This window comes from Cydia amplana, chromosome 4 (assembly GCF_948474715.1).
Source record: "Cydia amplana chromosome 4, ilCydAmpl1.1, whole genome shotgun sequence".
Lineage (NCBI taxonomy): Eukaryota > Metazoa > Arthropoda > Insecta > Lepidoptera > Tortricidae > Cydia > Cydia amplana.
Genome location: NC_086072.1, coordinates 18656846 through 18681669, shown reverse-complemented (window position 1 = coordinate 18681669; position 24824 = coordinate 18656846). Strand labels below are relative to the sequence as shown.

General features: G+C 39.8%; 2 protein-coding genes across 3 annotated transcripts; one reads left to right on the top strand and one right to left on the bottom strand.

Annotated features, from left to right (window-relative positions):
* The first annotated feature begins 719 nt into the window (after nt 1-719).
* LOC134647336 (probable peroxisomal acyl-coenzyme A oxidase 1) lies at nt 720-24615 on the top strand. Of its 2 annotated transcripts, XM_063501671.1 has the most exons (14): nt 720-890; nt 2184-2343; nt 3634-3802; nt 4202-4325; nt 6740-6984; nt 7274-7434; nt 7924-8086; nt 8528-8718; nt 9494-9637; nt 10189-10294; nt 11144-11193; nt 11527-11629; nt 23612-23728; nt 24440-24615. In XM_063501671.1, the coding sequence occupies exons 1-14, from the start codon at nt 764-766 to the stop codon at nt 24596-24598; spliced, it is 2019 nt and encodes a 672-aa protein (XP_063357741.1). In that variant the 5' UTR covers nt 720-763; the 3' UTR covers nt 24599-24615. The 2 variants fall into 2 exon arrangements, with proteins under 2 accessions (XP_063357741.1, XP_063357739.1); XM_063501669.1 differs by lacking the exon at nt 11527-11629 and having other exon boundaries at nt 11144-11296.
* On the bottom strand, nt 12394-16930 carry LOC134647339 (uncharacterized). The gene is made up of 8 exons (XM_063501674.1): nt 16792-16930; nt 15653-15894; nt 14698-14802; nt 13833-13964; nt 13279-13323; nt 13139-13192; nt 12978-13022; nt 12394-12777 (listed from the first exon to the last, which is right to left on the bottom strand). The coding sequence occupies exons 1-8, from the start codon at nt 16905-16907 to the stop codon at nt 12422-12424; spliced, it is 1095 nt and encodes a 364-aa protein (XP_063357744.1). The 5' UTR covers nt 16908-16930; the 3' UTR covers nt 12394-12421.
* Nucleotides 24616-24824: the final 209 nt, after the last annotated feature.

Genomic DNA, 24824 nt, shown 5'->3' with positions numbered 1-24824 from the left:
GCTGGATAATTTGGGATAAATGGGGCATTATCTACAAAAAGGGACCTTATGATCGATGACCTCGTAGATCGGTGCGGCCTGTTATTGACGCTTCAATACCTACTCCAATAGGGTATTAAATTATACTGCATTTAAAATAAATTATTTCACACCATGCATGAATTAATAAAGCGCCAGATAATTATTCGTAAACATAGATAGCAGTTATTTTTAAACACAAGTTCTAGTTAATAAATCGGATAGAAATTATAAAGAGTTGACAGTGACGTCACAATGTAATGTTTCATTCATATAAATTGCAAATCGTTTTGCAGTTCTAAAAAAGAAACTGATTTGACTAGTAGGAAAATACCCTATGATACAAGTTATTAAACACTAAACATGACGGATAATTATTACGCAACATCTTCCTCAAAACCCGGCAGCAATGTTGTTTCGCAGTTTCTCTAACGTGTTACGTTCATTCACCGCTAGCGCGGACTCCGATCAGCCGTAATCGCACTCTCGATGCTCTCAAAATCGCAAGATTATATACTTGGTCAAGCAGGTCTTGTCAGTAGAAAAAGGCGGCAAATTTGAAAAATGTAGGCGCGAAGGGATTTCAGCCCACAGAAAATTTGAATTTCGCGCCTTATTTTACTGACAAGATTTGCTTGACCAGCTATATAAATTATCACAAGAGATACGCGCGCGTATTGTAAACAAATGAGCAAATACTTATTGTGTTAGTGACAGCGAGATCTCGGGTTGAGCGCACGTCAAAATGGTTGTGAGCAGGAAAGTAAATGAAGACCTCCAGAAAGAGCGGGACGGATGCACGTTCAATGTGCAAGAGTTGACACATTATCTGGATGGAGGGGAGAAGATTACTATGTATCGGAAGGAATTGGGTAAGTATTGTTTACAATACCTACCTACTGACTAAGTATTATATGATCTGTGCTACTGATTATGTTATTTATTTAAGTAGGTATACAAGGAATTCCAACAGTTATGAAATATTTGTTTGACATTTTAAATAGCATTACAGAGCCAATTATAGGAACTCGCAAATAGAATCTGAATATATATGTAGTATGTTACACAGTACACGCTATGATATCAAAGCACAGTATGTGATACAGGATAATACAGTATGGTGTTATAATCGAACTGGTTTGATACAGTCGTATTCTGATTTTAATAACAGGTTTTTGATCTGGACATGATCTGTGTTAAAAGTGACGTTTCTGGTTGAAGAAATGGCAACAAAGAGTGAGTAAGTATAAAATGGCACTTTTGTCTTTGACAGATCATATTTATAACAAAATCAGATCAAATTCATAACCTGACTTGCTAGCATGAGTTGCGTTCGCGCACGCGACTCCATACTTACATCTAGCGCGAAAATAGAATCTTGAGAGTAGTGAGGGATTCAAGTGTTAACGCCCAAAGTGAAAATAATTTTGCGACCATGTGACACATACTGCTTTTCTGACGTTTCGGAGCTTTGACACATCTTCTATGAGGAAATAATTATGTTACAAAATATTATTTAAACAAAAAAACTTATGCAAAAAAGAAAAAAAAAACATGTCCTAGAACAGAAAAGTGCAATTTTGAACCCTCTTAGCAGGCAAGAAAAGTGCCACTTTGATCCCTCCTAGCAGGGAAGAATAAATCCTTTTCCGAATAGGTGATGTGAAAATAAATACTTGTGTAAAACATGTAGGAATTAGGAATTAAGTAGCTATGTACCTAATGACATAAAATAATCAAAATCATTTTTATTCATAAAACCAATTTACATGTCATCATTATGAATCTATAATTATTTACATTTTATACATACATTATCAAAATCCAACCCAATGGTAGGTACTCATCATACGACCTTTGCATGTTCTTGGACATAAATCGAATTTGAATCTAATTAATAAAAAAATATATACGAAGTCTCTCGAATGATTTCTCTCTCATTGTATTCTGTTTCTGGATACAAAATTAGTGGATCGAGTTTTAGTTAGTTAGTAGTTTTAGTTTAGTTTCGGTTATTGTAATCAGTCAAGGTAACATCGGTGGACCTTATGCCTTTTGTAATAAGGTCCACCAATGTACAGTTAGGAGTGTTGCTGTTTGTAAAAGTGAAGCCAAGTGAGCCCCCACTGCAATGAAGTCCTCAATAAAATCGTATTCTCTTCCAGAGGACAGAGTCCTGAACGTCCAAGGTCTAAGAGACAAAGTGCCCGAAGAATATTTCAGCCACAAGGAGCGCTATGAGAACGCGGTGCGGAAGGCGGTCATCATGCACCAGGCCTTGGGAAACCTGGATGAGAACAACCTCAACGAGGAGGAGAAAGCCAGGTATGACCCACGAGGACAAAGTCCTGAACGTGAGGAACTGGAGGTTCCATGAATAGCTAAGTACAGGGAGCGAAAGTTCTAATTCTGCACCAGACAATCTGATGAAAACCTAATACTTTTTTTGCCAAAGCTTTTTAGAGATGGTTCATAGGTAGACATGGAATATTAAAACTAATACAGGACTTAATGACGTAAACTTACGTTTATCATATGACCTGTATGGCTACCATCAGTTTGGCACTGACATAAACGCCATCGAGAACGTAATTTACTTTCTATGCATCTCGTTCGCACTAATATGCGAGTACGAGCGAGATTTATAGAAAGTAAATTACGTTCTCGACGGCGTTTATGTCAGTGCCAAACTGATGGTAGCCGTACGGACGTTTCGAACGTGACGTTCTGACGTTACGTTCGTGGTCACAAGTAGACTGGCGAGGAGTTCAACATCTTTTAGCTGCATGCGCGGGTTTTGTGAACTACCCGCAATTGATCGCGTTTTGATTTCTCTGAAATTGTAGATCGAGTAGGACTTCGAAGGCACTTTATGTTGATACTCCCCACAACCAACATTAGTCTCCAGTCTCTTTAACTTTCGAGATACAACTTTCTTTTTTTGTGTCTGCAAGTTCCATATGAGGTGTCTTTAGAATGTCGGGTACCTACTTCCGAAAATCACCCATAAATCCATCCACGAGCCTCAACCTCCAACAGTCCAAATAGCGTGGCTGCACTCCAAAATCGGTCCGTGAATGTCAAAAACGTACAATGTTTTTAAACGGCATCCTAATCGTGGATTTCCATTTGGATTGAAATCCAGCACGCCACTCCATTTGGACGTATGCGTGGCGATTTTGGTTGGACTGACCGTCAATGCAAGAAACGTACACCGTACACCAAACGTGCGCCACGCCATTTCCAAACGCTCCGTGAATGTGCAAAACTACGTCCATTTTTATTCAGTCTGCATGGCGCTGCCACCAAGTAACAACACGCGACAACGAATTATGGTACGAAGTATGGACGTATGAAATGGATCGATCGTCAGTGTACTAAATAATTGGATGCCGTCCATTTGGATGAATCCATTGTAACGGCATCCATTTGGAAGGCTCGTCAGTGGCCTGCTTTGGCGAAAGGGGTTATTCCCACTAGTTACCACCAAGTTGTTACTTCCCAGTAGTTTTCCCAGTTCCCACTGGTTCCCAGTGGGAATAACCCGGCGAAAGTATTCGGAACGGAATTACTTAAATACACCTTATACATATAAATTAAATGTTTGGTCTTTAGGTTAGGCCTCCGCACCACAATATCATCAGCCATCTTTAAAGACAACTCTCCGCTGATGCTGCACTACTCCATGTTCCCCAACGTCATCGCCGGACAGGCAGATGATGAACAACAGAAATACTGGCTGCCGAAGATCAGGAACATGAAAATCATTGGGACATATGCTCAGGTACCTACGTAGATCTACTTCAATATAAGGTAGAAGAAAAACAGAGGTACCCCAGAGTACCTACGCTAGAGTGTCGCCAAGCAAAAATAATTTCGTACATACGTTGACGTCTATGATACAACTATAGGTACCCATAAGTCTAGGCTTATACACATTACACAACAATTATATGATGCTTTAAAAAGATTGAGGAACTAAAATTTGAAATCCTGATCATATCCCTGGACGGCACAAGAAAGATGGGTTCAGGCAGAGGAAACGCTATGCTACTGTTTGGAACGAGCTTGGATTCTAACCCGGGATCCCAATTAACGACATTTTCCGCTACCAGCACTCCAATCTAGAATTCCTGATTCCTGACACAAGTAACTTTGTTAATTGCTCACTCTACTTTTTCAGACCGAGTTAGGCCACGGCACTTTCATCCGTGGTCTTGAGACGACGGCCGAATACGACCCCAAGACTGAAGAGTTCGTCCTGAACAGCCCCAAGTTGACGGCGTACAAGTGGTGGCCCGGAGGATGTAAGTTAAACTTCTGCTTACTATATTTCTCTGTGCTCATATCAAGTAACTACCTATGCACGGCAGGGGTTCCCCTCATCTGGCATAATATTGTTTGTCAGAAATACATTTCGCATAACATGTATCGCAGAAACACTTTTAGTCGAATGATAATTTTGCATAACTATTACTTGGCATTACTATTTGCTACGCATACAATACATTTTGCAGCATATAATTAAGCAGAAGATTACTGTTGCCGACTTTCATTTAGCATAATTTTATGTATCATAACCATCCTGCAGCATACTCTTATTATGGCATAATGATTTTTTCTGCTAAAAGAAGGTTAGTTTATGTTAGAATTGCGACCTCCTACAAAAACGAATGGCTGTCAGAAAAATAGGTTAGGTTAGGTTAGAGCTGCGAGAATCATAGAACTGATCTGTCGCCGGGCGCCGGGGAATTTTCTGGCGTCCGTGGCTTCCTTGTGGCGAGCTCGGAGGGGTCCGCTACAGTGCAGAACGGAGGCCGAGGAGGAAGGCGCGTCGAACCATCTAGCGCGCCTAACGTGAAGGGCTTTCGGGCATTCGCAAAGGAGCCGCTCGTAGGCGACTGCCGCCGGTGGGGTCGCGGATGAGTACGCAAGCGTTCCCGTAACCCCACCAATAGGGCGGCGAGGCGGCATATGGGGGGTTTTTAGTGGGTATACCGTGGGCCTCATTAGCCTAGACGGGAGTCCCACATAACCACTCGGGTCACCCCTCACACCCGTGTGGTATGCGGAATGCATTTTCCCCCCTAATAAAAAAAAGTTAGAGCTGCGACCTCCTACAAAAACGAATGGCTGTCAGAAAAATAGGTTAGGTTAGGTTAGAGCTGCGACCTCCTACAAAAACGAACGGCTACCAGAAAACTAAGATCAACTGCCATAAACATCACCTTTAATTAAACTTGATAGCTTTATACCACCAAAATAGTATGCAATACATTTATCGGCGAAATCAATATTCGATTAAAATACTATTATGATCATCAACAGTATGCCACAAAATATGGTTCTGGATTATAAAACTCTGCGAAGTGATTGTATGCTAAAAGATACTATGCGAAAGGTAATTCGGCCAAAAGACATTTCTGCCAAGTAACATTATGCAATACAAATTTATGTCAAAAAACTTTCTGCAACACATTAGTAACTCGCATGGCAGCGGTCGGCAAGCCGTAATTTGTTAATATTTATGACTTTATCAGACATTGTCGTTTGTCAATATTACATACAAAATAGCCAAGGAGACTCGCGGGCCGCAAGTGACAGCTTCACGGGCGCCAGGTTGCCGACCGCTGACCTATGGCATAGTTTATCTTACCCCACCTAACCTTACGTACCTATTTGATGTAGATACTTAGGTAGGTGATATTAGTATTTTTTATCGGTTTGCGGACGTTGTAAATGTAACTGATGTATCTATAGATTAGATTATAGATACCTACACAATTTGGTATTTTAATTGTGATGACCAAAGGTAAAAATTAATATTCTTGTATTGTTTGTTGATTTTTGTACAATTTTATCATTTTTAGGTATCTTAATAATATGGTACAAATTTTAAAAATGTGCCTAACCTAACACTGATTAACGGTCATACCTAATTACCTACTTATATCAACGTCAGCATATAATAAAAAATATCTGGGTGACCGAGCTTCGCTCGGAAAACATAAAAAAACTCGAAATGTTTCCCAGAGATAAGACCTAGCTAGATCGATTTTTCGCCCCCAAAAACCCCCATATAGCAAATTTCATCGAAATCGTTAGAGCCGTTTCCGAGATCCCCGAAATATATATATAAATAAACAAGAATTGCTCGTTTAAAGGTATTAGATAGATAGATAGATTAGATAGATATATAAGTGGAATGTAAAGACGAAAAGAGTTCGTCATTTATTTTGTTATTTAAATCTGAAACTACTTATGAAAAGGCAAAAAAAACTCAACAAAAAACAGCCTTGGGTTCGTAGTGATAATAATAGCTTCGGTAGGTAATATATGTTACCTACGTAGCTATAACGGAGAGTGCTCAGTCGCTTCTTTTTCACCACCACTTAGATGGTTGGCAGTCGTCAATTGTGCGTACTTCCTGCCTCGCGTAGTTAAACTGTGGAGTGAACAGTCAGTATTTCGGAACCAATACGACTTTTAAACCTTGAAGAAAAGAGCATACTCCCATCTTAAAGGCCGGCAACGCACTTTAAACCCTTCTGGTGTTGCAGGTGTCCATGGGCGAAGGTATTTGCTTTCCGTTAGGCGATTCACCTGCTCGTTCGCCTCTTATCATAAAAAAGCCACTGTGTTGTTTATATGCGTTCACTGGTTATATATGGATTCCGATACCAATCGAACCCTATCTGGACTCTATGTTCCTTCTTTCCAGTGGCGCACACAGCCAACCACTGCGTCGTGATGGCCCACACATACAGCCGCGGCAGAAGCTGCGGCATCCAGCCCTTCATTGTTCAGATTCGAGACCTGGACACCCACATGCCGATGAAGGGTGTGAAGCTGGGCGAGATAGGCGCCAAGCTGGGCTTCAACACTGTCAATAATGGGTTCCTGGGCTTCGAGAACCATAGGATACCTAGGGATAGAATGCTGATGAAGTATTCTCAGATGAAGAAGGTAAGGTCTTATCATCTTATGGACCGATTGGTTAAGGCTTATGTATCCCAGACACTGATTTAGGATGTGATAGATAAAATATGACAGTTGCTCCATATGACATAGAACCATAATAGTGGGCAAACTACAGATTCCTAAATAAGTACCTATCTAGTACCTAATTAAAATATAGTAAACGATAAGAACAGCAAAGCAATAGCTGCGGTACGACAAAGACGTTTAAGTGCCTGCTACTTTTCCATTCAGGTCAGGTTTTGTCTCGTGTGTAACCTAATTTGTTTTCTTCCAGGATGGTACATTCGTATCGGGACCTAGCAGCAAGCTAGTCTACGGAACCATGGTCTATGTCAGAATGACCATCCTGTGTCACATGGGGAATTGCCTTGGGAAAGCGGTTACCATCGCCACACGCTATGCGGCTGTTAGGAGGCAGTCGCAACCTAAGCCTAAGTAAGGACATGTGACAATGTTTTTAAACTTTTTAATACTAAAGAACTATAGGTACCTACGACCTATAAGGTCAAACCTTTATACTGACTTAAAAATGTTAAATTGTTTGTCGAAATATTTTTTTGTTTGAAACGGATACTTCACAGTAGTTCCCATTTGTCATCTGGTCTCCTGACCTGATCTGATGATGGGATCCTGGAGCAATCGTCGGGACTCTTCAATTATAAAAGACACAACTGCAGTGATTTAGGTGTTGGTAGTAATCCGTGCATTTGCTTTGGGAAAGCACTAATGGGTAAAGTGAAACTGCTGACCTTAATCTGTCAGCTCCCAGCGGCTCATATTTGAGCCAGAACGCTTATGGGTGACGTCATATCGTGGGATTCGACAGGTGATGGCAATAAAACTGTAGTAGGATTTTAAATTTACGGACATATTACGAACTCCTGCAATTTACACCATATCATTAAATAAACCACATTGTTCCAGTGAACCAGAGCCCCAGATCCTAGACTACGTGACGCAACAGCACAAGCTGTTCGTTTCCATAGCGACCAGCCAGGCGTACTACATAAACTGCTACCGGCTCTGGACCATCTACAAGAAGGTCAATGATGAGCTAGCCACCGGGAACCTGGAGAACTTGGCCGAGGTACCAAACTTGCCTAACCTCCAAAGTCCCGATGTCATTTTAAAAAATTCAAATCGAGTGAACTATTGTGGAATAAGCGAAGGTTCTAAATTCAGATCTGCAAAAATTACTCTGCGACTTTGGAGTGTTCTAACTAACCTTCTTACTCTACTGTTAATTTGGCAGATGGCCTGTAAAAGTGCGTCTAGCGTCCACTATAAAACATATATTTCCCGCCGCCATTTCAACTTCCTGATCTTTCAAGGTATGTCGACCAGTATGTATTTCACGATGGCCTCACACTTTCTAGTAACCGATTTAGATGGCGAGTGATAATTAAACCAGAACTATACTTTAACTTACAATTAGATGGTCTTCTGCATAAGAACAATTTTGTTTTTTTTCCTAGTACCAAGATCTGGCAATATCTACAATAAAATTAACGTTCTTTCTCTTCACCAGCTGCACGCCCTATCCTGCTGCCTCAAAGCAACGACCACAGCAGACACATCAATACTAGTGGAGCGCTGTAGAACGTCGTGTGGCGGTCACGGATACATGCTTTCTTCGAATCTGCCGCAGACATACGCCAATGTAACTGCTGCGTACACTTACGAGGGAGAGAACACCGTCCTTCACTTGCAAACTGCGAGGTATGACAATATTTATATCAGCTGCAATGCTTTTCATACTGCCGTAAGGCAACATGGCAATAAGCACAGCAGCCGTATCAATATTGGGCTGTAGTCGCGCGAGTCAGTTGACGCCGAATACAAAAAACTGGAGTGTTAGCTGTTGCATTCCGATTGTTCATGGAACGAGTAGGTATCAATACGGTTGCAATAATCGTTCCCTTGTGTGGTTGTGTGCTGAAAAATGTGTGTGTATCAAGAAGAATGATGGACAAGATATCTTGTTCAATTCCGCCTTCCCCTTTTCTCAATCGTAGGTACACTACACGCACAGAGCGGTCGAGGTTATGACTTCGATGTTTTTGGCGAGTCGTTCTCGCGTATACACGTTCTGCCTCGGAACGGGTTTGTCTGGACGGAGGTTGTTAGCGTACCGTAGCATACGCCTCTGACCGACGTCCTGGATCGTGCCAGTGCGTGCATTTGAGCAAGCTCGATGAGCCTCTCCGTCCCCCCCTCTCGTGTGACCAACGCTTCTGCGTCCTTGCAGCAGAACTGCTGGCTGGCGCAGTCACTAATATGGATACGGACGGATGTTTTTGGCGAGTTCTTCTCAATAGCTTTCGCGTTACGTCTTCACGGCCTCGCACGGGGAGCACTCGGTGCACACGGCTTCCGACATGCTGTCCAACCATTATCGACCTTTCTTTGTTTATTTGCTTTTTATTTGGCCGTATATATAAGGAAGCCAAGTTATTGTTTCTCATTTTAATACCTAACTGTATTTTTCTGGCAGGGCTCTGATGAAGGCTGGCACGCAAGTGGCATCAGGACAGACGGTAAGCCCATCCATGGCTTACCTGGCCGACCGCAGCAAAATTACCAAGTGGGACAACTCCGTCAAAGGAATCATCAAGGGATTCGAGAAAGTCGCTGCCGGGTATGTATAGTTTATTACCCAGAGTTTAATTTACACACAGTCGGGCTAGCACATGATTGGCGCGACAGTATCTCGCATTAACGAAATTAAAGACGGGTAATATTCTATCTCGCAGCGAGATACTGTAGCGCCAATCATGTTGCACTATCTATGTATGTTGCTGCTAAGGTGTTTAATACGTTGCCCGTAGAAATTAAGTCACTCAATGACTTGAAATTTGTGACAGCAGTTAAACAATTTGTCATTGAGTTATGCCCCTACAGCTTAAGTGAATATTATAATATAAACTGTTAGTTAATAAGTATGTATAGGTAAGTAAATGTGTAGCTACACCTACTGGGTAAAATTGTATTGATTGTATTGCCTAACATCAACATGTATATACATACAATTTATGGCTTATGAATAAAATAAAATAAATATGTTCTCGGGGTGCTGGTAATTTATTTAAATAAGCGTTTAAGCGATACGCCCTCCGGTTCTTTTTCTTAGGTATTGCAGATTTTTTTTTCAAACAAAAACAATATTTGATTGTTCCTTTTGTTTTATAGGAAAGTGGAGGCGTGCCTATACAGCATGCAGAGGCACATGAACGACGGCAAAAGCCAACAAGATGCGTGGAATCTTACGTCGGTGCAGCTAGTTGCTGCTTCCGAGGTAACCATTGTGTATTTATGTAGGTAATAATTAATTTAAACACCTTTTAACACAACCGGGTGCGTAGACAATATATGTATATGCCAATCGTTGAAATGAAATGCAACTGTCTCTGTCGCACTAATATGGAAGAGTGATAACTACTTACGCTTCAATGAGATTGGCAACTTATTAATTGTTTACGCACCTTGACCTCTGACCTTACATGTCGGTATCTGGCGTGCACAGAATAATCAATTATTATTAGGTGTTGCGGTATATTGGTATGTACTAGTTTTTATGTAAGCGACTGACATTCCAAGTCTTCCAACCCCAAGGGATACTATAACTATATAATTACGAGTATGTAGTAGGTACTATTACCTACTACTGCTACTGTACTACCTACCGACTTTTTGTATAGTATTGAATATTGGGATTAGTCCGGTTTCCTCACGATGTTTTCCCTTACCAAAACGCAATGGCGTACACATCAATATTATGTAATTACTTCGGATATCTAAGTTTGTCATTTTGTGGGAGGGCGCAGTTGGTTAAAAATAACTCAATTTCTTTGACAAGATTTCCGCGGATTTGAGCAAGTTCTTATGCGGCAACCCACTTATTAAATGTCCATAAATAAAACCAGTAAAAATTCCATAGCCCCATTTTTGCTAGCTAGATTCTGATAGTGTCCGCTGCCGCTATTTAACATATCAAAGAAAAGCTTTTCAAAGATCTCGACTGAATTTTATAATAGGCAGTGATTAAAAAGTTCAAAATGGCGGCTACCCTTTAGAGTTTAGGTACAATACAGTTTTATGAAGAAAAATACATTTTACAGAATCTTCAAATTCAAATTGTCCCCAGGCTCACTCCCGAGTGATTCTCCTGTCAGTCTACAAGTCAGAGCTAGAAGCAACTGCCTTTGCTCTCAGCGGGGAAACTAGGATAGTGCTATACCAGTTGTTAGAGCTCTACGCGGTCTACTGGGCGCTGGAGCGACTAGGCGACTTATTACTGGTGAGTTCTAGATTCTTCTGTCTGTATACAAGTCTGCTAGTAGCGACCTCCATCGGCCTCAGCGGGGAAACTAGGACTGTCATAGGACAGTCCTAGTCCTAGTTTCCTAGTTTCCGTGGTATAGACCAGTTGTTAGAGCTGTACGCGTCCTACTGGGCGCTGGAGCGACTAGGCGACTTATCACTGGTGAGTTCTAGATTCTTCTGTCTGTATACAAGTCTGCTAGAAGCGACCTCCTTCGCCCTTAGCGGGGAAACTAGGACAGTTCTATACCAACTGTTGGAGCTATACACGGTCTACTGGGCGCTGGAGCGACTAGGCGACTTATTGCTGGTGAGTTCTAGATTCTTCTGTCTGTATACAAGTCTGCTAGAAGCAACTGCCTTTGCTCTCAGCGGGGAAACTAGGACAGTTCTATACCAGTTGTTAGAGCTGTACGCGGTCTACTGGGCTCTTGAGCGACTTATTACTGGCGAGTTCTAGATTCTTCTGTCTGTATACAACTCTGCTAGAAGCGACCTCCTTCGCTCTCAGCGGGGAAACTAAGCTGTCCTGTACCAGTTGCGTAGTTGTATCTACGCGATCTACTGGGCACTAGGCGACTTGCCACTGGTGAGTGAAATTAATTCACAAGTGACTGGTACAGGCGCCATTAGATATATTGGAGCGGCTGAGCTTCTCAATAATATCTGAACACGCACTCAAAGAGGCTGTAGAGGCGTGTTCAGATATTTGTGAGCACCTTTGGCCGCACCGATATAATCTGATGGTTGACAGTTATGGAACCCTCTACCCATTGTACCTACTTAAGTAAGTGTAGGTACTTAATGTACTATCAAACGCAAAACAGCAGATTTCACTGGTTGAGTTTTTGTTTGATTAGGCTTAGTCTTTATCGTATATTTAATATTGATATCAATCTGCTATCGTATAATAGACAATCTCTGAAATTTGATAACAAACATACTTAATTAATTACACCTAATTAGGTGTGTAAATAACTACTGATAGAAAAGGCAAAGAAAATATTATAAATTACATTTATTACAAATATTACATTTTGATACCAATATACAATGCACTTTCGCACTGAACGTTAGCATGATTTTAACTACCTTATTACTTCTATAACACATGTTTACACTTAGTAGTTTTACTTATAGAAGGAACTCCTTTAGCTATCTTCTCTAACGCACACACACTAGGTAAAGGCATCAAACAGCTCAAATAGTGGTACGCACTTAAAGCTCTTTTCAAAATGGCCGCCGCCATCTGTTTCTCATGTGTGAACTCATTGATGCCTTCTTTTAACTGCTTATTGTATATAGCCTTTTCTATAACCCTCTTTATGTTAGGGGACTCAATTTCGTCGACTAGGCTGATGTTTTTGAGTATTCGTTTTAGTTGTTTGTTTCTCCGCTGTAGTTTTACGATTTGGTGTTGCAGTTCCTCTTCTCTTTCTACTTTTATTTTTGGTTTACCTGGAATGAAAAAAATAAATAAACGGAAATAGTTGGACGAAATAAAATATGACCAAGCCTCCAGTGCCTAAGGCTATTTGCCTTTTGTATTGGCTATAAAAAAAATGCAAGTACCATTTTAAGGTTATTTTAGTTTTTTTTTGGGTTTTTAAGATTGTTATCTACCTGTGCCATAGAATACGAACAAAACATATACTTACTTATAAAGTTATAATCGATTGGTTCTATCTCCACATCGACATATTCTGTAAAAAATATGTAAAACTTAGTCACAAAAATCTTAACAAATATCGAATTTAACAATTAAAATAGGTATCCTCATATGAAAGTATATGACTGTATTGATAATAGATAAATCTACCTTTCTTCAGAATCGTTGACAAAACTTTGTCACTGACAGGTATCACTTTCGGTTCTGAAAACAAAAGTTATTTTAGATGGCTCTGTTTCACGGAGCTTAACGATATTTTTAACAAGAAAGCAAAAAAAAATAAGACTTACCTTGGGGGGCAGGTATCTTCTTTTGTGAAAACTCTATAATACATTCTGGAATAGATAAACACACAGCATAAAAAATAAAGTTCTCTATGTACAGTTGTAACAAAATAAAATAATAAAGGTTCAAAACAATTTGTGTGTAAAGTACTTATTAATCTATATTAAAAAAAAAACATTTATTTTGACTTTCATAGCGATTATTTTAAAACAAAAGTATACAGCGAAACATCCAAAATTTTAACCTACACTGTAGAAAATAGAGTTGATTTTGCGTCGTTTAAAAATTTATCGAAACAAAGCAAAAGCGACTTTGTTCAAATTGAACATGGTTCAAATTACATCGAACTGAATAGGTACTATAGGTAGGATCTTGGGCCTTAGGAGGTTAATGAAAATACTTTTTTTTAAAGTTACTTTTAAAGACTTCGATATTTCGATACGTCCTATCGAATGATGTGCCACGTTGATTTTTACGGACAGACGGACATGAAGAAACTATAAGGGTTCCATTATTGCCATTTCGGCTACGGAACCCTAAAAATAAGTAAGTGCCGTACCTTTGCCATCGTTGAGCACTTTGGTGGTGATGGGTATGACCTGGCGGTCCTTGTTGATGGTGTAGATTTCTGTTGTGTGGGAATTGGGGGGCAGGCTGTGGTGCAATATCGGGATTCTCTTGGGTAGACATTCTGCAAAGAAATGTTAGTGGAGTGTCCTAAAAATTCCATACATTTTTCAAACTTTCCTTTTTGTTACCGAAATGGTAACACAATAGGAAAAAAACTCTGGGACATTTTTATCCCATTAGGATCGAAAGAAGCGCTGGTGGCCTAGCGGTAAGAGCATGCGACTTGCAATCCGGAGGTCGCGGGTTTGAACCCCGGCTCGTACTAATGAGTTTTTCAGAACTTATGTACGAAATATCATTTGATAATTACGTCGCTATTCGGTGAAGGAAAACATCGTGAGGAAACCGGACTAATCCCAATACGGGCTTAGTTTACCCTCTGGGTTGGAAGGTCAGATGGCAGTCGCTTTCGTAAAAACTAGTGCCCACGCCAATTACTGGGATTAGTTGCCAAGCGGACCCCAGGCTCCCACGAGCCGTGGCAAAAATGCCGGGATAACGCGAGGAAGATGATGATGAGGATCGAAAGAGCACGTGATTCTGAGTAGAAATAACACAAAAGTGGCAAAAAAGGTTACAATATACATATAAAAATGCCAAAAAATAACAAAAACACTCAGTGCCTCTTGTTTTATTCCGTGTTCCGGAAATCGGGTAATCCCGAAAATCATTGTAAAATCACTCATATTCCGTTGTAGTAAGTGTCAGCTTTCGGAATTATCCGCCACTATTCGTCATTCGGAAATACCCGAATACACCTTAATGCCAAAGACATGTTTTAAAAAACTCTTTACCTGGATCCATATGTTCTTGAAACTCATCTTCTAAGTATTCATATGGTGTGGAGTCTGGGGATTCTAACGCTGGGTTCTTTATGGGCACAATTCTCTGAGTGCATTCTGAAATTAGATATATTTATCACTACATAGTATAAAACAAAGTTGCCTCCCTCTGTCTGTCCGTCCCTATGTATGCTTAGATCTTTAAAACTACGCAATGGATTATTATGTGTTTTTTTTATTAAGTGATTCAAGAGGAAGGTTTATGTATAATTTGTTAACCCGTGCGAAGCCGGGGCGAGTCGCTAGTTGTATATAATAAAGAAGCTTGCAATGCTATAACAAGACGGCAAGTTATTAATACTGACAGACAGTAAATCAGTACTACAAGCGCTAGTCAGCGACAAACTAACTTCAGAGCTTATACTGGAATGTCATCGAAGTCTCACTGAATACATAGGCATAGTGGATCAAGAGGAAATGATGCAGAGGATGAACTGGCCAGGAAAGGTTCAGAGACACCGGCATACGGACCCGAGCCCATTATACCCGTGACAATGTAAGCATAAGCAATAAGTGTAGTTTTTTATAGAAAAAGTTTGACTTTTCCCTTTAATATATCATCAGATGACAACCAAAAGTCATTAGTGCAAAAAATATTAAACAAAAATTAATCTTGTTTATTACTAGTACGGTTTACTATGGTTCTCAACTTGTGGTAGTAATTAGTGAGTTTTGGTTGTCACCTGACGATATGCGTCTGATTTATTCACACTGGATTTTTTTCTTGCCTAAGAAAGTGATTTGTGACTTGCTACTTATATCATTGCCAGTCAGACAGCAGCCTTAACACATTCAGTGCCAGCGCTTGCTACGCGCTACGGATAGTGCACCCGCCTGGTTGGTTGCTGGCAGTGAATGCGTTAAATATCCATACAGTTAAAATAAAGTGATTATAAAAATTACTTACTAAGTAAAATCTTATCATTAGTCCTGTTCATAAGCATGGGAAAAAGTTTAACCACATCTCTTTTGAGGGGCTTGATGATATGAGGGAACACTGTTGGTATTGCATCTTTGGTCAAATGCTTCCCGCTTTTAGTGAAATAATGCGGGAGGAAGTGGTTGCCGCAGACAAAGCGGTACTGGAGCTTTTTTAGGGAGAGCTGGAGGAGTTTCACATTACCAATCACTCGTATCCATTTCCGACATCTGAAAATGTATATTGATTTATTTTAAACTTTATTGCACAATATAACAAATAAAGTAGAAATGGTGGACTTAATGCCTAAAGGCATTCTCGACCAGTCAACCACCAGGCTAAACAGAAACAGTAGTAGGTGCAGGCATTAAACAAAAAAAATATGTATAGTAGTGGTTATTAAATTGAAATAGTGAATTGGTTACTAGAAACTAATCATTCTATGTATTTCCATATAACCTAAAATGTGTTGACTAATGTAGGGATGTCATAAGTAGGGGGTGCAAATTTTAAATTTTGCTCCTGTAAGTTATCACCAGGGGCCCGTTTCTGAAAAGCTAGTAACTTGTAATACAAGTGGAAGTCCCTTTCTAACAAAAGCTGTCAAAAAGTGACATCTTGTATTACAAGATACAAGCCGGAACACCAAGCTTCAAACGGGGACCTTGCCCGGTGTACGGGGACGTATGGCAACCCTAGACTAAGGGTACACTTTATACATGATTGAATATGTATGCAAATATCTTGTAAAAAATTGAGAAAATACATTCTGCACGAGGAATTCTATTTCAGTCTATTTTAGTGTAAAAAACATAAGACTTTAAATATTTATACTGTCAAATATGTCAATGGAGGTCATGATGGAGGTAAATAGTTGATGGTTTACACTTTACAGTGTGTAGAGTCTGGGTGGTAGTCGTGGAATGTATGGGGCCCAATACATTCCACGACTCTTCTCTTTCCGAACAGACTCTACCTATAAGTTTGCTTGCTTGCCTCGATTGCTGAGCGCAAATGTCTTGATTTATAGGTTTGAAGACTAAATAATAGTAGTTAATTAAATAATAACGAGGGAAATCTACCAAGGATTATGCTTTGCTACGAGTAAAACGAAATACAAAACATACCGATTGATATTCTGAGGAAACTTGGCATATAGAACTCCAGGCGCCTGTGACTGTGGAACGTGGCAAATAACACACACTTTATACTTCAAATACGTCTCCTTTAATGGAAGGCTCATTGTTATTATTTGATTTTGAGTTCAATTATCTACAAATAAATACTACGAACATCGAGAAAGGGTTCGACATGACAAATTGACAATATGAATGACAACGTCAAACGTCAAAATACTTTTTTTAAATCTCTGGTAAGCTACTGTGGATACTAGGCGTTTTAAGCAAGGTTAATAAATCGACAAAATAACTCGTTTAAATTAAACATTGATTAACTTGTTTTGCTTTAAATTACTTATTTTTATTTTATTTTATTTATAAAGCAGGCAGGCAGTTGAAATAACTGATAATGCCTGTATCCAGAGTCATCAACAGAGTTTTCCGTGCTGAGTAGAATTTGCGTTGTGCTTATCTAATTTGTTCTTGAACTCATTGACACTTTGGGCCGATACTACGTCTTCTGGGAGTTTGTTCCAAGCTTTGACCACTCTGTTGCTAAAGAAGTGTCTATGAGGATTATTGTAGGACCTGCGAGACACCAGCTTATACTGATGACCTCTCAGACGGTTGTTATTATTGCGTTCTAGCATCTTATGGAAGTCTTTGAGATCATAGTGTTGGGTTAGTATTTTATATGTCTCGATCAGATCTCCACGCTCTCTACGCTCCTTCAAGGTTGTGAGCTTTAGGAAGTGTAGTCTTTCTTCATAGGACATGTTTTTGAGTTTCTTCGGTTTTTTGGTGAAACTACGTTGAACCTTCTCCAACATGTCAATATCCTTGATAAAATAAGGGCTCCACACTTGAAATGCGTACTCCAATATAGGCCTAACATAGGTTTTGTGAATTTTTAGCATCATATCTGGCGTCAGAATCCCAAAAGCTTTTCTTATGAGGTAGATAAGGCTCTTTGCTTTCTTAACGATTGTAGTTATATGTTCTTCCCATTTTAGGTCCTCAGTGATTTTGACGCCCAGATCGGTCTGTACCTTGACAGCGTTTACGGGAGTGTTGTCCAAATTATATGTGTAATGAGGGTTATTTTTACCTATGTGCAGAACAGTACATTTTGTAGAATTCAGGTTTATGAGCCATTCTTTAGACCAGTTCCATACTTTGTTCAGGTCGTCTTGTAGCATGTTATAGTTTAGTAATGGGTTGGCAAATAATTTAGTGTCATCTGCAAAGGTACTGATGTTGCAGTTTAAGCAGTGAGGCAAGTCAAAGGTGTATATGATGTACAGAATAGGGCCCAATACTGACCCCTGTGGGACTCCGCTGCATATGTCTCGTTGCATTGACATTGAATCACCCACTCTCACTTTGAGTGTTCTATGACGCAAAAACGCCTCGATCCAATTTAATAGCTTTCCTCTAATGCCCAGGTGTTCCAGTTTGAAAAGAAGCCTTGTTATGGGAACCTTGTCGAAAGCTTTTTCATAATCTAAGTAGATGACATCGGTAGGCTCTCTTACATTAAAGCTATTTGTCCACGAGGAAAGGCAGGATAGTAAATTGGAGACAGTCGAGCGGTGCGGACAAAAGCCATGTTGCTGGTCACCTATAATAGTGTGCTGGGTAAGGAAGCTTCTAATATGTTTCACTATTAATTTTTCCATGACCTTGCAGACTACACTGGTAAGGCTTATTGGTCTATAATTTGACGGTTCCAATTTGTTCCCTTTCTTAAAAATCGGGGTCACGTTAGCAATTTTCCATTCCGTTCCGGTAAGATACCAGTATTGTACGATAGCTGCATCATTATGGATAATGGATCAGCAGCTGCGTCACATTTTTGTAGAAGTATGACAGGTATGCCGTCCGGACCCGGTGAAGAATCGCGTTTCATTTCTTTGATAGCCCGTTGAATTTTGTCTACAGAGAATGTTATATCCGAAATACAGTCATCAATTCTACAGGCTGGTTCCAGACACGGCAATTGACCCTGTGGCTCCACTTGGAAGACACTTGCAAACTGGTCAGCAAAAGCTTCAGCTATTTCGGGCGCGCTCGTTACCGAGTGTCCTTGTCCATTATTTAGAACTGTGGGTATACTGACCTTTGACGTTAATTGCTGGCGTATATAAGAATAAAACTTTTTCGGCCCAGTTGTTAATAATTCAGTTTCATAGTTAATACGACTTGCTCTAGTACTATTGGTTATTTTATTATTTATTTTTCGGTAGTCTTTGTAAGATTTTTCTGACCCAGTTAGCTGATACTTGTCCCAGAGAGCTGCTTTTTGCCTTATCAAATCCTTCATCTCTCTGGTAATCCACGGCTTATCAACGGTACCAGATTTTGCTTTGATTTGAGGTACAAACTGGGTAACAGCTTCGTTCACTGTTGTAAGGAACATGTTATATTGATCTTCAACGCTATCCATATTTCTAATGTTCTGCTGCAGAGTTAGTTTTAAATGCTCATTCATTTTATCATAATCGGCTTTGTTGTAGTTGTATCTAAGTTCTCTCTTGATGCAAGGTTTTCCTAATTGCAACTGAATTGTAGCTTCCAAACAGACATGATCGCTTTTGCCAATTGGTGCTTGGTGATCGACACTAGCTATTAACAATTCATCGTTTGTTAAAACAAGATCCAGGTAGGATGGCTGGTTTCCTTGCCGAAATCTAGTAGGTTTGTGTATTAGTTGATGGAGGTTAGCATTTTTATACCACTGTATAAAGTTATCTTCCCTTGGTGTTACATAACCGGAGTTTTCGTGAGGCCATTTCACTCCACCATAGTTGAAGTCTCCCATAATGATTATTGAATTTGATTCTGAAGCCTGACTGAATTTGTCGAGCAATATATTGTCTTGGTCTAGCGATGAGTCGTGACCTCTGTATACCCCACATAGTAAGAATTTGCAACTGCCAATTTCCACATCCAAAAAGAGGCATTCAGATGAGGCATGTTTTGTGTTATAACCGGTGTTCAATTTTGCCTTAACATAATCCGTTTTGGTTGCATATATAGCCACTCCACCACTCCGCTTTTCCATTCTATCGTCTCTGTATAGGTCGTAGCCGGGAATCCTAATCAAGGAATCAGGTATGTTTGGTTTGAGCCAAGTCTCCGTGATCACAATTATAGTAGGTTTGAGGACATTGACCCTTGCGGTGAGAAGATCTATCTTAGATGAAACAGATTGGATATTTGTATAAAGTATAGTGATTGTTAGAATTGCAGGTAGCGGTCTTCCAACGGCGACACGCATGTTGTTGTGCGGAGCCGCGGTTGGAACACATATATTAAGGCTGTTGTTTGCTTGGTTTAATGGTTTTTTGCCGGTGTGGCTTCCACTATGGTCGGGTGGCCCCGAACATATTTAATGGTGATGCCTGATTCGCCTTCGCTAGTGCGCTTATTAAGCTCCTCTCTCAGGTGTTGAAGATATTCCCTTTGAAGGGGTGTAAGGTCGGCTTTGACAGATGAGGGTTTTGATAATTTCTTTTTATTGCGGAGCACCTCCAGCGCATCACTCTTACTGCGTAAGACAACCTTCAGCGGACGAGGCGCCGCGCGACTACTGGATTTAGCGCCAAGGCGAAACACTCTTATGCCAGCACAGTTCACTTTGCTAGAAGCGCTGCTTATTACATTTACAGTCTCCTGCAGGTCGTGATCTTTCCTTTCGTCAGCATGCTCGCTCGTAGACTCCGGGATATCAAATATAATGAGATTGCTTGCCCTGTTATTCCTTTCTGTTATCTCCCGTACTGCTGATTCCGTTGCAAGCATGCTTTGACGCATGCGGAGCTTTTGAACTTCATCAGTGAGCATGTCCAGCTTTTTCATAATAGTCGGTAACTGGGCTATTACAGATCTACACTCAGTACAGAAGAAATTCATAACCCGAGAAACAGTTTTCAGTTCAATCACCCTGACTTCTGTCGGTGACAGTCCATGACAGTCCCCACAAAACAGGTTTTTGCAAGAATCACAATTAACGGAGGTTTTCTTCTCATTTGGTATTTTCTTGCAGTTTGTGCATTTTTCAGTACTTTTTCCAGCCATTATTTTAGTTTTTTTAAACTTTGCACTGGTAACACTACTGATAAAAAGTTTGAGGGTAGGTTGATATATTTGGTTTAGATTAGTGTCAAATGTTGATCTTTTGCACTGTTTTTCGTTAAAAGTACTTAGTTTTGTGGAAAGATAACACTCTCACAACTTTCGGAAATAGTTACAAGCACTTTCGTCCAGTATTCATGGAATAATACACAGTTTTACGGCCGAAATATGTCTAAGAACACTAGCACAGTTTCACCCTGACAAGTGACTTTTGACATAACCATAATTATTTATTACACTTTCAGTATACTTACCATTAAAAGAAGATTAGAGTCTGTGCGGAAAGAGAAGAGTCGTAGAATGTATTGGATCCCATACATTTCACGATTCTTCTCTTTCCGCACAGACTCTAAAAGCCTTGTTTGTTGTCCGATAAATTGTAAGTCTTGGAGGATATAATCAAACGGAGACGCCATGTCTGTAATTTTCTGTACAAAACAGTCTGCCGATTTTTGCGGGGGAGGGGAACGTCAAATGTATGCGTAACGTAAAAATAGCCATGTCAGATAAACGTCAGTCCATACATTGTGTATGACCGTTGGCCGCCTATTTTCGACAGAGGGGAAAGCCTGTTAATGGCTACTCCGTTTAGTTGTATCCTCCAAGTACTGAACCAATAAATAAGAATAAAATAGCAAGCCAACGCTGTTATTTGACTTATTTGTCTATCCAATATCCAATGGTGAACCGATCAATCGATCCATATTGATAATGTCGATACTTGATGAGTCTATTATTTTTGCGAACTAGAATATTGACCCCATATTTTTATAACTGTATATCATATACTTATGAGTCACGGACTAAATCGAGAGATATTAAATAAGGTCATTAGTCGAGATAGATTTGTGTTGTAGATTTTCGCATGATATAAAACGTGCTACTCTATCAATACTTACAATAACATTTTGCAAAGTCGTTATCTGTTATCGAAACCTTAACATACCATACCACAATTAGTTGTATCCTCCAAGTTGTAAGTAGGTATGTTAAAATTTTAGGTTATAGGTTGTAGGTACGCGTGCTCTTACCAATAGGCAGACCAGATCTAATCCAGATAGATTTACCTAATGTAACTTTTGAACATCATCTAATATACAATTGCTCGACAAAATATTTTTTGCTTTAATAAACAGCGGATTAATACCTATACCTACCTAGCGGAATAAACTCCGCTCTAGGTATACGGCGATAATGACATTGATGGTGATTGACCACCCACGTCATTAAAAACTGGTTGAGTGTGAACATATTATTAAACTGGCTTATTGTTTCTATATTACCAAGTGTGCTACCCACAACTCTACCCACAACTTTTCTGGGTTGTTACTAAGTGCTGTGAACTGGTTGACAAAAATAACAAGCCTCGATGGCCCGCTTTAGTCGCCTTATACGACAGGAAAAACCGTAGATTTGTCTCAGTTTCCGTTTCAACCCATAATCGTTAAATGTGTTGGTTAAAAGGCAAGTTATGTGGTAGCGTTGATTGGTGTCATTGGTAACAGTGTATTTTAAACTGAATATTTAGGTACACATAATATAATTTAAGATAGCAAGGCTTGTTTTAGTTAAAGGGGCTAATAAGTAGATACTAAGATTAAGAGGTTTACCATCGTGACTTAAAATGATTTTATCATAATCGCTTCACTATTATACACTTCATCTAAATCTAAGATACCTAGTTCTAAGTGCCTACCTATCACTTTTCCATTCATTGGTTCACTTTTACCTTCGTTCAAAGTTCAATCAACTACGATCGAGAGATTACCTTCATAAGCACCTACGAGAAGATGGGACCGGTTGGGCAAATCGCGCAGTCGTGACCAACGTACTCTACTTATCTAACCACATCAGATTAAATAGCTTAACATTGAGATACCTAGCCTCATTCCCCCAATTACATGGGTACTTAGATATTTCAGATGACTATGGCACAGATCATATAAACTATGGTTTCAAAAGGTATAATGTGGATGCACTTGGTATATTTTTACCATGTATCATTAGTAATTTTCTATATGTCGGCGGCCGATCGTAAGATCAGGCATATCGTGAAATTCCTAGGCATATCGTGAACCGTGAAAATCTTTGACCCGTTCCCTGAGTCGTCGGAGCCCCGCTACGCGGGGCTCCTATTTCTGGGCAGTTTGCCCTTTATATATATATATATATATAAGCGCTTAGTCTAATAAGCGCTTTCACTTTCAATATAAAGTTATTAATATTTCGTACGTTGCTGTGAAATTTGCAATTGGAAAAGGAATCCACATAATTATTATGGAAGTTGAAATAGCGACTTGTGATGGATACAGGCCAGGAGCCTTACCATGATGTCCTTATTGCGATTCTGTAGGATATAAACTGAATCGCTAAAGGACGGAGCTATATAAGTCGCATAACTCCGTCCATTCGCAATTCAGTTTAGATCCTAGACAGAATCGCAATAAGGATATCATGGTCAGGCCCCTGGTCATACAAAAGGTTATGCACTGTTTTAACATCCCAGTAACTCAAATTACTGTTTATTATTCCATAGCCAATGTGTCCAATTCAACTGCCATTTTACTCATTTTAGTACAAAACCAGATTGTATTTTAGAGAGGCCAATCAAACTGGAACTTTATTATCTGGGATTTAATCACAGCTTAGGATAACGTATTGTAAGATTATAGTTGTTGTTTTGTTGTTGCAGTATACCCCCATAACCGCGACGAACGTGCAAGAGTTGCAACAGCGGTATGAAACGCTGCTGGGGAAGATCAGGCCCAATGCTGTGGGGCTGGTAGACGCTTTCGACTTCAGAGATGAGGTACCTACGTTAAGTAGTAGAAGTTACGCGGATTAAGTGTAAATTAATTGGCTTATTGTAAGTTGCCTGCATATAGATTTTGAGTAATCCGTACCCAACAGGTAAAAACACTAAAAACGGGACCCTATTACTAAGACTCCGCTGTCCGTCTGTCCGTGTCCGTCTGTGTGTCACCAGGCTTTAACTCATGAACCGTGATAGCTAGACAGTTGAAATTTTCACAGATGATGTATTTCTGTTGCCGCTATAACAACAATTACTAAAAACAAAATAAAATAAATATTTAAGCGGGGCTCCCATATAACAAATATAATTTTTTTGCTGTTTTTTGCGTAATGGTACGGAACACTTCGTGCGCGAGTCCGACTCGCACTTGGCCGGGTTTTTTTACGTCCACCATGTTTGGTCATTGTTATGAGAATAAATTATTACCTAAAATGGGATGGGGTCATGGTTTGTTTTAATAGGTATCGACTTCCGGCAATGTATGTAAATACAGTCAGCAACAGACGTCGCTAAGCGGGCCAGTAAGAGAATAAGAGCGTGCCAAGGTAATTTTGAACGCATCGCCCGCTGAGCAACTTCTGCTGCTGACTGTTGTATGTCGTTTTTTACAGGTATTTATTATATTCCTATATTAACTATTAATCACTAGATATTATTCCATTCCAGATATTATGTTAGAAGTTGTTAAGAAAACTTTCGTTGTAGGTCCTCAACTCCGCGCTGGGCGCGTACGACGGGCGCGTGTACGAGCGCCTCATGGAGGAGGCTCTCAAGAGCCCGCTCAACGCTCAACCCGTCAATGAGAGCTTCCACAAATATCTGAAGCCCCTTATGCAGGGAAAACTGGTACCTCATAAACTATAGACCTCTTATTATAAAATCTACTTCAAAACATAAAACCCTATTAAATAATTATGCTTTCAAATTAGCTAACTTTGAAGTCAATAAATATTGATGGTATCTAATACAATTTTATATTTTAAATTTGTGATAAAAGTTGGGTGATACCGCCATGGTGATGGAAATTGGCCAAAGAAAGGTTGTGCTTTATAACTTTTTTATATAATATTCAGAAACTGCATGCTTACTG

What these genes read in the sequence shown, in the direction of transcription:
- LOC134647336 (XM_063501671.1), top strand. Translation starts at nt 764, where the DNA reads ATGGTTGTGAGCAGGAAAGTAAATGAAGACCTCCAGAAAGAGCGGGAC. An exon ending in CAGTCGCAACCTAAGCCTAA is followed by an intron (nt 7,435 to 7,923) that starts GTAAGGACATGT and finishes ACATTGTTCCAG; the next exon opens with TGAACCAGAGCCCCAGATCC. An exon ending in CTTTCGACTTCAGAGATGAG is followed by an intron (nt 23,729 to 24,439) that starts GTACCTACGTTA and finishes CTTTCGTTGTAG; the next exon opens with GTCCTCAACTCCGCGCTGGG.
- LOC134647339 (XM_063501674.1), bottom strand. Translation starts at nt 16,907, where the DNA reads ATGAGCCTTCCATTAAAGGAGACGTATTTGAAGTATAAAGTGTGTGTT. An exon ending in TCAAGAACATATGGATCCAG is followed by an intron (nt 13,965 to 14,697) that starts GTAAAGAGTTTT and finishes ATTTCTTTGCAG; the next exon opens with AATGTCTACCCAAGAGAATC. An exon ending in GAAGATACCTGCCCCCCAAG is followed by an intron (nt 13,193 to 13,278) that starts GTAAGTCTTATT and finishes TTTTGTTTTCAG; the next exon opens with AACCGAAAGTGATACCTGTC.